Source organism: Drosophila mojavensis, unplaced genomic scaffold (assembly GCF_018153725.1).
Source record: "Drosophila mojavensis isolate 15081-1352.22 unplaced genomic scaffold, ASM1815372v1 contig_136, whole genome shotgun sequence".
Taxonomy (NCBI): Eukaryota; Metazoa; Arthropoda; class Insecta; order Diptera; family Drosophilidae; genus Drosophila; species Drosophila mojavensis.
This window is the reverse complement of record NW_025318667.1, coordinates 3,031,453-3,042,657: the sequence shown is the minus strand read 5'-3', so window position 1 is coordinate 3,042,657 and position 11,205 is coordinate 3,031,453. Positions and strand designations below refer to the sequence as shown.

Sequence of the window (11,205 nt, the reverse complement as noted above, 5' to 3'; positions counted from 1 at the left end):
CTAGCCACAACAAAAACAACAAATATATATATACATATATATATAGTACATATAGTTATATGGTATATATATATTATATATATATTATAAAATGAAACATGTTGAATTAATTATTAATCTTCGCGCGTATATTACACACAATACTTATATATATAGATATATATATATATACATGTACATATATATATATATATATATAAATGTATATATATGTTTATATATATACATATATTGATATATGTACATGTATGTATATATTTATATATATACATATATATTTATTTATATATTTTCATAATTTTTCAAAAAGAATGATAGGGCAATTAATGAAGCCGAAGATAACAGTAAAAATGAAGAAGCACACAAAGATGAACAACTTTCATCAATATGGATGATAAAAGAGGGGGAGAGAGAACAAAAAATGTATATCAGTCAACATCAATGTATTCAGAGCTGTTTTCTTAATTTTATTATTATTTTTTTTTATCCATATTTGGAAAAAAGAGTAAAACTAATACGAAAACAAAAATATAACTAATATATTTCTATTTTCTTAAGTCGAAGCATATCCTCAAGATGTGGATATGTATGAAGCAAAGCAAATGCGAAACATGCACATTACGCTTTGATTCTTGTTTATATATAATATAGAAAAAAAAAATTAAAAATTAAACTGAAAAACTATAAAAATAATGAAATATGCACGAGTAAGAAAAGGAAAACGGAAAGGCATAGAGGTATTTGATATAACTATAAGCTTACGTTATATATTTTATGTTGTATCTTATATTTAAAAGAACAACAGAGAGCCTAAGAAATGAATTATTGGCGAACTCCACATATATATAATATGTATGTATATATTATAATAAATTACAAAAAATACAAAAGTCGTTTGCTGTATTCTTTAAACTTATTTGAATTAAGAGAGTTGGGCCGTGTTTTTTTGAAAAAGGGTCGCGTTTAAATAATTGGCAGCACTGTGTATAATCATCGGGTTAACAGAACTGTTAAATAAGATCAGAACGATATCGATAAGTGAAGACTGTTAACAGAATGCAGAAATGAAGAATTTAATGTAAATACCATTTGAAAAGGAAATTTGTGATAATGGATGTGTATATCCGAAATGAGTTGACTGTGGACAGTGACTTAACGTTAGATCAAGCTGCACAGCAGTCCGTCAAGCTGATTCTTTGGCTACTCGATTGCCAAGAGCAAATGCAAGTGGGACAGCCAAAGCATCTAGAGCTCAGCCACACGGACATCGAGTGCATGTTTAAGGCGACATTATATCTATTTGAATGCCATTCCCAGTATGGCGACAAACTGGTAGAGGCTGTGCTGATGCAATGCGTTCAAGCGCATGCGATTATACGACGCTTCTACAATAACATTGAAACAGATCGAAAACAGTGCATTCAGGAGCTGTGCGCAAACATTATCAATGGGACGCGCAATGGCCACACACACGCGCCACTGTTATATCAAATGCACAAGGCATATGCGGAACTGCAGCCGGAGTGGTCTATAATCAAAGATATGGATTGGTCAGCCATGGCCAGGAACAGAGTTAACAATGCGACGTTGGACGCCGCGAGAGCAATGGAACTAAATGTCCACACGATGCAAATGCGGCAGTTGGTGCGACGCATCTGCCGCCTGAGCACAATGCAGGATATCAAAATAGCACTCGCCCGTTCCATGCAGCTCATTCGAAACTGTGATCTCTGGCTGCAACTATTTCGGGAGCCCAAGGACAGTCTGCTTTATACGCGCTGCTATATGTTACGGCAAATGATCTGTGATATGCTGAACGAGGGCGGCACAGCATGCTCGGCCAGCGTTTGTTTTGTACACAACATTTACAATTTCGTTGCCAACGACAACTGCTCTGGCAATCTCTCTCGGCTCTACTGCTGGCTTATGCATGTGCGCTTCGCTGGCGCCTTGGGCAGCTATTTACAAGACTACTGGCAGCATCAGCGAGTGCTGCAACATCTACAGCTGGATGATATGCAATGCTCCACCATGGAACTGCCACTGGAGGAGATGCTCTACTTGACGCATTTGCTGCTCAAGCCCAAATCGCCGTGTCGCAGTCAATTCTATGCGCAGCTAAAGTCGCTGCCATCACCGGTGCTCGCGCAGCTCACGGACCTGCTCAATAAAGTTGCTTACGTCTATAGCTAAACTGAATGTTGATATCTATTGTCATCTTCTTTAATTATTTGGCAAATATTCATGTCTATCACTGACAATTTTTGTAACGTATTCTCCCTTCTCGGCCAGTATTTCCTCAATGTTCCGTTTGCCATTGAGATCGGTGAACCAGTTAAGATTGTCGGCGATTAGATGATGATTCGCACAGCCCTTGCAGGTGACAATAACGACACCTTTATTATAGGCCACCTTTGATATGGTCTCCATATTTCGGGTCTGGCACACTTTGCACGTATAGATTAGCTGCATCTTGGTCTGCAGCTCAGCCAATGGTATACTATTGGTGGCAACGCGCTTATTGTGCTCATCTTGCTGTAGTAGATGCATATTTATATATCAGTATATAGTTGCATTTCCCACATATTTGCATATTTACATTTTTCACCTCAAGTTTATCGCTGAAGGAAGCGCGCTGCAGGCACGTGTATTTATTATTTGGTAAAGCTGTTATGGCCAGCAAATGGTAATGACGTTGAACAGGACTGTGTGCAGGACGTAGCAAACGTGTGGCGCCTGCTAAACTACTTCTACCAGCGTTGGCATATAATTTGTACATTAATTTTAAGGCGCTCATTGTGGCTGTTGTGATATAAACAATAATAACGAAATAAGAGTTAGATATACCGATTACATTTGACATTTACAAGCACTGGCAAGCGCCAAAATTTAAATTGATTGTGATCGAGCTGACGAGGGCTTGGATAACTAATATATTTGTTAATGCCTTGTATTTTTATATATAAAATTCATTCAACAGATGCAATTCTATCAGCAATAAATTCATTTCATATGAAAATAATAAAAGAATTAGCGTAATCATTCTGACTAAAATGATAGTTTGCAAACACTGTACGATTGTACAAGTATAAGGTGTATCGACTTAATATTCCACAACACTCTCAACACTATCGATTATCGATATTTTTAGCACTATTACTTGTCAAATACTTGTTGTGATTCATCGACATCAAGTGTCGTCGCTCGTCACATCACTATACCTTAGTCTTTCTAGAGTTTTCAGCTGACAACGACACACGTCTCGAACAAAGAATTATAAATCAAACGATTTTCATTCTTTTGAAAAGCAAATCAACAAAAAATAGTCGAAAATTTAATAAAATTTAAAACCCACTATGGATTTCGGTGCACTGTTGCACTTTGCCAAGAAGAACAACGATGCAGCCACTAAAGAAGAGGTGAGTTTATAAACGCTTTCGCTATAAATTTTTAGAAACTTAAGGTACGGGTAAGATGCAGATATTTAATAATCATAAGAGCCAGTAAACAGTAAACAACGCACAGCTACATATGGACAAGAAGGTGCAACTACCACGGCGAACTGTTGCAATATGTTTACATTCACAAAATGCATTTCGATCATACAATTGGGTCATCAATGACAAAAAAAAAAACACATAAATAAGATCTTATGCTTTTCGTGGGTAGTGGACTAGATAATCTCACCCATTAACAGTGGCTAACGGTAACGGTTGCTTTTATTATTTGTTCCAACAGGGAAAATTTTATAGCACTAAATATGCTCCCCCTAAAAAGGAGAGCAAGGAAAGCAAACAGCTGTCCACCAATATACAAAAATTTCTAAAGAAACGCGAAGCTGAGGAGATGGAACGCAAGCGACAGGATCGCGAGAAGCTGAACAATTTGCTGGCCATGCGTGACGAGAAGTCAAAAAACAAAATACGTAAAATGCTGAAAGTCACCAAATCAGCCAACAAATCGGTGCTAGAGGATGCTAAGGACTGTGATAATTCGGCACTGAACGGTGCTGATCAGCCGGAGGGCGATGATTATGGCTATGTGTCGACAGAGGCCAACGCCTTCTATCAGAAATACATTGAGAAGGTGAAGGACGTGCAGGAGGACAAGGGCTTTGCGCCCAGCCGTCCACAATCTGTGCGCGATCTGTCTGGCACCAAGGAGCGCGTCAAGGCGGCCATCACACGCGAACGCGAGGAAGCCAAATCTCATACACGCCAACGCAACAGCAATGCTACTCCTCGCCGTGAGAGGGACCCGTCGGCGGTGCGCGCTCAAAATACTGGGGACAAGAAGCTCTATGATCCGGAGGCCGAACGCCGTGAGGAGGAACGCAAGAAGCGCGAGGAGGAGCAAAAGAAGCCCAAGGTCAAGCGACCCCCACAGCCACCGCCAATGGATTTCCAGGCGTTGCTGCGTCTGGCCGAGCAGAAGCAGCACGAGCCGGTCAACATTGCCATTCCGGAGAAGAAGGAGCCGGAGCGTCTACTGTCCGCTCGCGAAAAGCGCGAGCTTGAGGAACGTCAAAAGTATAAGGAGCAGCGCGCCCAGCGCGATCGCCAGCGTGAATTGGAAGCCAAGGCCAAGGAGCAGCGCAAAGAGAATGGCGTCGCCAACCCACCAGGTCGCATGACGCTCAATGGACGTATACCAAAGCTGAATAAAGCACCTACAGCAGCTGGTGATGCTGCTGGTGCAGCTACTGCAGCTGAGTCCAAAGTCAAGCAATCTAGTGATAGCCTCAAGAGGCGAGCGCCCAGCGCCAATGCAAAGGCAACAAATGGCACCAACAACAACAACAACAATGCTGCCAAGCGTGCAGCAACAGCAGGTGCTGCTGCTTCAGCTTCTCCGACTATTGCCAAGGGCAATGCAACTGCTCAATCTCGCAATCCTTATGCTGCTGCAATTAAGAGTGGAATACCACGTGAATTTCCGCCACGTGATCTATCCCGCTCTCGTGAAGTGGCACGACGTGATCTATCCAAGACTCGTGAATTTCCACCACGTGACTTATCCAAAACTCGTGAATTTCCGCCACGGGATATATCCAAGGCTCGTGAAGGATCGCGACGTGATCAACCCAGGAATCGTGACTTATTCGATGCATCCAAATCTCGTACTGCATCCAAAGCTCGTGATGCTTCCAAAACTCGTGATGCATCCAAAACTCGTGATGCTTCCAAAACTCGTGCATTTCCACCGCCGGATATGCAGCGCGCAGCTCAACGTAAACCTATTGGATCGGGAGGAGCCACTGGAGCAGGTGGCGGAGGAGCTGCAGCGGCTGGCCGTCGTCCACCACCGACAGCAGGACGCAAGCCAATGGAGACCGGCAACAAACGTAAGTGTAATTAATTTACCCAAGTCCAGTATTTATTTATTTTATTTTAATTTAAGTAAGCTTTAAGAAAGCATATTTTAATTAATATTTAATATGTGATAAATCCAATGAGAACATTTTCGTCTTAAAGAAACGCTCAAAATGTCCTTAAAATATCCCCATTTCCATAAATTGTTAAGTCTATTTCAATTTATTTATATAATTCAAAGAAATTTATATTTATTCTTATTCTTTTTTTTTTTTCGTAGCTCCTAAGCTAGTTTTGACCTTTGCTTTAAGACAGTTGTTTAAGTATTGTATACTACTTATACTAAATAAGATTAGTATAAGCGTAAGTATATAAATACAAGTAAAATTCGTAAACTATGATCTCGGCATATATATGTAATGCATATGAATGATAAACATATCATTTTCGCATTTAGGTCGCATTTACGATTATGATGATGATGATTCAGAATATGATTCCGAATTGGATGACTTTATCGACGATGGGGACTGCACCGAGGATATATCGTCGCATATTCGCGACATATTTGGCTATGATAAGCGTCGCTATCGCGACCTGGACGACGATGATGCTGAAATGGAGTCCAGCTTTGCTCAAGTGCAGCGTGAGGAGTTTATTAGTAAGAAATTAGGTAGGTATACTGATGGCTGTATATACGCATGTGGATAGAGAGACTCAACTGTTTCTTTTGCTACAGGTTTACAGGAGGATCTGGAAGATATGCGCATGGAGGCCTTACACAAGAAACGTAAGATGGCTAAAAAGCGTGGCTCACGCATCGAAGACTAGAAAGACAAATCACAAGCTCTCAAGTTAACAAGAACTCAAGAACACTGTGCTCTGCGCCTGCCACTGTGGAGGCGCCACATCTCAACACCTTGCCGACGCCATCACATCACCAGCCTGGACATGCCTTCAAAATCCCAGCTCAGCTTGGAACTGTTGCTCCGAGACGACACTTGGGTTAATAATTTATTTTTGTTTATTGCTGGCGTCGGTTTAACTTTAAGTTTGTTAACTTGTTTAATTTAATTAATCAATTCTTGAGTTATATCCTCGTCCCGTTTTTGTTTTAATCTTAGTTACCTTAATTCGGTGCCGTAGTTAAGTGCTAGACCAAAATTTTATATACAAGTGAAAAATAGCAAATTGGATAGATAAGAAATAAGAATTTAGAATGTAAATATTGATGTCATATTTTTGCAAAGCCAAACTCAATTTTAGTGTACACTTACAATCTAATTGAATATCTCAGTTTGTTTGTTTGTTTGTTTTTTTTTTTATACATCTATAAATCCCGTTGCAACACATATATAACTGTAAGTTGTTCCTATATACGAATCATGGTATCACGCTATCATGGAAAACCTATTTTGCTAATGCAATTTCTGTTAAAAATATAAGTGCGTGTATATATATATAGTATATAGTCTATATGTATATATATTTATCGTCTATATATTATATATATACATGATGAATTTAAAAAATAAAAAGAATTTTATTTATCCGTTTTGGATACATTATTTTAACTCTGCCTTTAATTCAAGCTCTTCGTATGCACATGCATAGTATACGTTCCCTACATACACTTTTTGACACTATTCACGATTGGTCATCTAATAGAGTACTACATTTGTAGGTCTGTATTGAACGGGTGCAAATAGAAAAATCTTAAACTTATAACATTTAGATTTTTGTTTATATTTATGAACCTATATATTATCTCTCTCAATCTCTAGTATGCTCTTTTTCTTTAGTTCCCTGTCTCTCTATCTCTCTCTCGATCTTATGGTACTCGACTGCTAAGTTGTTTCTCATAATATCAATGGACTCAAACTTTTTCCTCTATGTGTATAGTTAGAGTTTACTTTATCTATATAGACATTTCTCTCTAACTCTATCTCTATCCCTCCCAAAGGCTCGTTTTCAGTCTCACTCTCACTTATAGAACTAGCACATTCTACCTTTACAGTCCGTTCTTATCGCACATTCAATTGCTATTCGCTAACATTTCTTTATCAACTTTTTCTTGTAATACTCTTAGATTAGTTCCATCAACCCCATGGAACTCAGTGAATATTTAAGCTAGAGCTCTGAGACTTCAGATATGAGTGCATAAATAGCAAAGGTTTTAAAATTTATTCCAAACTGTAATTAATAATAGATAGTTGATAACTAACTGAGATATAACAATAGAGGTGTGTGTGCTTTATGCTGAGATCTCGGTTCAATTATCATTGGTGAGCTCTACGACAACGGCGCTACCAATGCGCCGATGGTCGCAAACGGGCTCCGGCTCATCTTCCATGTAGCCGATGGCTGTCAAAGCGGAAAAGGCTGTATCCTTGGTCAGAATGTTGACCTTGTGACCGAGATTGAGCAAGTAATTGATGGTATGTTTGGGCACCTCTGGCTCCGCGTCGATCACCATGGGCACCAGATGATGGTGCAACCGGCCGCTATTGACCGCCTCCTGGATGGGCTCGCGCAGTACGAAATAGTGGAGAATCGCTTGTGCCACTGAGGTGGTTATTTTGAAGGCACCGGCACCGCCCACCACCAGCGCCACATTACCACCATCGTCGAGTACGATGCTGGGGCAGATGGAGGACATAGGACGCTTGCCGGGCTTTATATTATTGGCCGGACTAGCGGGTATATTGAAGGCACTCATTACGTCCGGCTTCGAGAAGTTGTCCATCTCATTGTTCAGTATGATGCCCGTTTGACGGGATCGCACCTTGGCACCAAAGGGTCCGTTAATTGTGCTGGTCACCGAGATGGCATCGCCATTGGGCGCCAGCACAGAAATGTGAGCCGTGCCATGATCTTCGACATTGCTGTAATTGGCCCCGTAGTAAGAGATATCTTCAAACGTTCGATCGTCCAAGATGAGCTTGCGAATCTTTGCTGCAAATTTCGGATTGATTAGATTTTTGTAGATCTCCCGCACCGAGGGCTCAAAGTGAATGTCACCCAATTTGGTGCGATACCCAAACGCATGCTTATACGTCTCAATCAAACGATGCCAATACTTGTCTCTGCTGCTCACATACATTGATTCCATGACGTTCAAGATGAAGGCTAATACGGCTCCGCTGCTGGGCAATGGCGACGTAAACAGCTCATGGCCATTGTTGATGCGAGCACGTAGAGGTTTCTCCCAGCGTACACTTTAGTGGAAAGAAAATATGTATTAATCAGTTGAATTATAACAATTCTTAAAATAACAAATAACTGAAAATTTAAAGTTATGTGACAGTCTGGCAGCACCACATCAGAAGCTTATCGATTAATTATTGCAATAACGTATTGAAAATGTTATTTTCGTTTACAAATATCAATAATGGCACACAACAATGCTGTCGCTTAAGAATATATTCATATTAATTATAAAATATGAATACTTGAATTAATAACATTATTATTTAGCTGCATTTTCTAATAACAATTGCTTAACAGCAATTCAAAAATGACGCGGTAAACTGGCAACGCTTCATCACAAATTCAATCATTTGCCATCGATAAGCAATAGTGTTGTTAAACGTTTGTTAACAGTCGTTAGTCGTTTTCGTTTGTCGACTTCTCTAAATGACTACAAAATTTAAATTGGACTCACTCGTAATCTTTTAGATCGTGTTCGGTAATAATGCCACCCGTGGCCTTTATATCCTCGATGAGCATGCGGCCAATGCGACCACCGCGATAAATAACCTCCGGCCCTTCTATAGCAACAATTTCCAGTGTATTTGCCAAAACATGTCGGTACATGATCTCGCCCTCCTTATATGGATCATTAGTAGCCGGATTAATAAAGACCTCTGACATGGAGATCTCATTGCGAATATGCTCCTCATTGTGGGCCAAAGCGCCAGCCAAATGGCGTGAGACCAAAATACCACGTCGACATATCTCGATAGTCGGTTCAAAGAGACGCTCCCAGGGCAACTTGCCATATTTTTGATGCAGTTTCCAGTAACCGTAGACCGCACTGGGCACACCACTCGTTATTGCCCCGTTGATATTCTCCTGGCCAACGAACATGTCTTCTGTAACTGCAGCTGGCGCCGTTTCAAGCGCAGTCAACACCTCCATGTGGCCGGTTTTCTTGGTGTAAATGGTGGCAGTGAAGCCACCACCTAAGCCCATGCTGTGCGGCAGCACAACGCCCTCGCACAACATTGTGGCAATGGCTGCATCGGCTGCCGAGCCACCCTCGTCCAATATGGTGCCACCGATCTCGGCACAGCCAACACCATTGGAGGCAACGGCACCAATACGACGTCGCTCCGTCTCGTTGCTCAGCCCAAAGATCAGGCCCAGCGTGAGGCCCACAATCGTCAGCACCAATAGTATCCAAACGACGGCATATTTCCTGCAGCAATCCCTGAGCGAATGGCAAACCAAAATTTGGAATCGAGTTAAGGATATGCGTATAAAAAGATATGGAACTGATCTGATGATATGGCACATCAGAGATTGGACATAGCACTGTGATCTGATCATAATTAAATACGATATATTCATGAAAGATTGGAAGTATGAATCCCCATAGTTGCACTACTACATGATGAGATACTCATATATGATAATATACGATACGATACGATAGGTATAAGATGGAGCATACGATATCCTACTTTTTTAAAGGTACCAAATATTTGATTCTAATTTTATGATATGGCTCTGGTTGACGATAGAAATGCTCTATTATTATATGATATATTACTAACAACTTATATGATATAATCATATATTGCCACATGTAATATATGTTTCACCTATATGACACGATATGGTATGATCGGAAGTAAAGAGTTCAGGCATATGGAACTGGTAATTAATTTTTAGAACTCATAAATGGAACTATTTATATGATATAATGTGATATATGATATGATAAATGACATATCAGAGTTTGGAAACTATCTGCATGATACATAGGTAATCGCTCTAATAGTCTATAATCTGTAATAATGGCATTATATGATATATGATATATTCGGAAGTATTGAATACAACACATTGGATGCATGGGAGTATGTACATACATATATCATATGACGATCACATCTACATAAAATGAGAGCGTAGGTATATGGAACTGTCTATGTATGATAATAATAGTGCGCAACTTATTATATGATATGATATAATTAGAACGGTTTCCTTTTTTGGAACAAAAGAATAAGATAAACATATGTATATATCCATTTAAATGACACATAATAGATCGAATATACGGAATTGCTTGCAAGACACCAATATTTGAACGCTCATAGCATTCGTTATATCTAAATAGGTCTATAAAATAGAAGCTTTATTTCCACTATATTTCGCTACATAGATATATGAAACACACACACACTTAAATTTGATTTAATTACACCAAATTTGTGCATTTTCACTTACGACATTTTGTTTATATTTATTATATATATATATTTTTTTTTTATTCTTTTTTACCTTTAAAATATTACTTTATTTATTTAAAAGAAATAAAATAAATAAATAAATTGTTTAAATGCGCTTGAATCAAATAAGTTCTTTAGTTTATGAGGAGAAACTAGTGGCAGTTATGGGCTTTATATATGGGCCGAAAGAGTGATATTCGAATTCATATCCGGTAAAGATAAGAGATAAATGCGGTTAGATATTTGGGCCAATTTATATGCTAAAGCCAAATATATAAATTGAGTTCGTCACTGCGAGATTTTTTAAGCCAGAGAGTTCTGGTCGACTGGCTAAGTAATGGTAAAAACCAAAAAAATTTTGGCCGACGAATGCGTAAATACCAGATGTTTGTGTCTAATCAAATCCATGCCAAATAGAGAGAGCTATATGGATG

General features: G+C 39.3%; 4 protein-coding genes across 5 annotated transcripts; 2 read left to right on the top strand and 2 right to left on the bottom strand.

Moving 5' to 3' along the window:
• Positions 1 to 1,000: 1,000 nt before the first annotated feature.
• LOC6585468 lies at positions 1,001 to 2,199 on the top strand. The gene has a single exon (XM_002011060.4). It carries the CDS (start codon positions 1,111 to 1,113, stop codon positions 2,191 to 2,193), a length of 1,083 nt encoding a protein of 360 aa, XP_002011096.1. The 5' UTR covers positions 1,001 to 1,110; the 3' UTR covers positions 2,194 to 2,199.
• Positions 2,200 to 2,207: 8 nt separating this feature from the next.
• LOC6585469 (mitochondrial protein import protein ZIM17) lies at positions 2,208 to 2,865 on the bottom strand. Of its 2 annotated transcripts, none has more exons than XM_032732755.2 (2): positions 2,609 to 2,865; positions 2,208 to 2,535 (listed from the first exon to the last, which is right to left on the bottom strand). In XM_032732755.2, the coding sequence occupies exons 1-2, from the start codon at positions 2,861 to 2,863 to the stop codon at positions 2,224 to 2,226; spliced, it is 567 nt and encodes a 188-aa protein (XP_032588646.2). In that variant the 5' UTR covers positions 2,864 to 2,865; the 3' UTR covers positions 2,208 to 2,223. The 2 variants fall into 2 exon arrangements, with proteins under 2 accessions (XP_032588646.2, XP_002011097.3); XM_002011061.4 differs by having other exon boundaries at positions 2,600 to 2,864.
• Positions 2,866 to 3,208: 343 nt separating this feature from the next.
• LOC6585470 (protein SPT2 homolog) lies at positions 3,209 to 6,886 on the top strand. Its single transcript, XM_002011062.4, has 4 exons — positions 3,209 to 3,419; positions 3,739 to 5,344; positions 5,770 to 5,985; positions 6,052 to 6,886. Exons 1-4 carry the CDS (start codon positions 3,357 to 3,359, stop codon positions 6,141 to 6,143), a joined length of 1,977 nt encoding a protein of 658 aa, XP_002011098.1. The 5' UTR covers positions 3,209 to 3,356; the 3' UTR covers positions 6,144 to 6,886.
• Positions 6,887 to 7,465: 579 nt separating this feature from the next.
• LOC6585471 (scoloptoxin SSD14) lies at positions 7,466 to 9,603 on the bottom strand. Its single transcript, XM_002011063.4, has 2 exons — positions 8,977 to 9,603; positions 7,466 to 8,530 (listed from the first exon to the last, which is right to left on the bottom strand). Exons 1-2 carry the CDS (start codon positions 9,537 to 9,539, stop codon positions 7,585 to 7,587), a joined length of 1,509 nt encoding a protein of 502 aa, XP_002011099.2. The 5' UTR covers positions 9,540 to 9,603; the 3' UTR covers positions 7,466 to 7,584.
• Positions 9,604 to 11,205: the final 1,602 nt, after the last annotated feature.

What these genes read in the sequence shown, in the direction of transcription:
- LOC6585471 (XM_002011063.4), bottom strand. Translation starts at nt 9,539, where the DNA reads ATGTTGTGCGAGGGCGTTGTGCTGCCGCACAGCATGGGCTTAGGTGGT. An exon ending in CACGATCTAAAAGATTACGA is followed by an intron (nt 8,531 to 8,976) that starts GTGAGTCCAATT and finishes TTTCCACTAAAG; the next exon opens with TGTACGCTGGGAGAAACCTC.
- LOC6585468 (XM_002011060.4), top strand. Translation starts at nt 1,111, where the DNA reads ATGGATGTGTATATCCGAAATGAGTTGACTGTGGACAGTGACTTAACG.
- LOC6585470 (XM_002011062.4), top strand. Translation starts at nt 3,357, where the DNA reads ATGGATTTCGGTGCACTGTTGCACTTTGCCAAGAAGAACAACGATGCA. An exon ending in ATGCAGCCACTAAAGAAGAG is followed by an intron (nt 3,420 to 3,738) that starts GTGAGTTTATAA and finishes TTGTTCCAACAG; the next exon opens with GGAAAATTTTATAGCACTAA. An exon ending in AATGGAGACCGGCAACAAAC is followed by an intron (nt 5,345 to 5,769) that starts GTAAGTGTAATT and finishes TTTCGCATTTAG; the next exon opens with GTCGCATTTACGATTATGAT.
- LOC6585469 (XM_002011061.4), bottom strand. Translation starts at nt 2,863, where the DNA reads ATGTCAAATGTAATCGGTATATCTAACTCTTATTTCGTTATTATTGTT. An exon ending in ATAAACTTGAGGTGAAAAAT is followed by an intron (nt 2,536 to 2,599) that starts GTAAATATGCAA and finishes CATCTACTACAG; the next exon opens with CAAGATGAGCACAATAAGCG.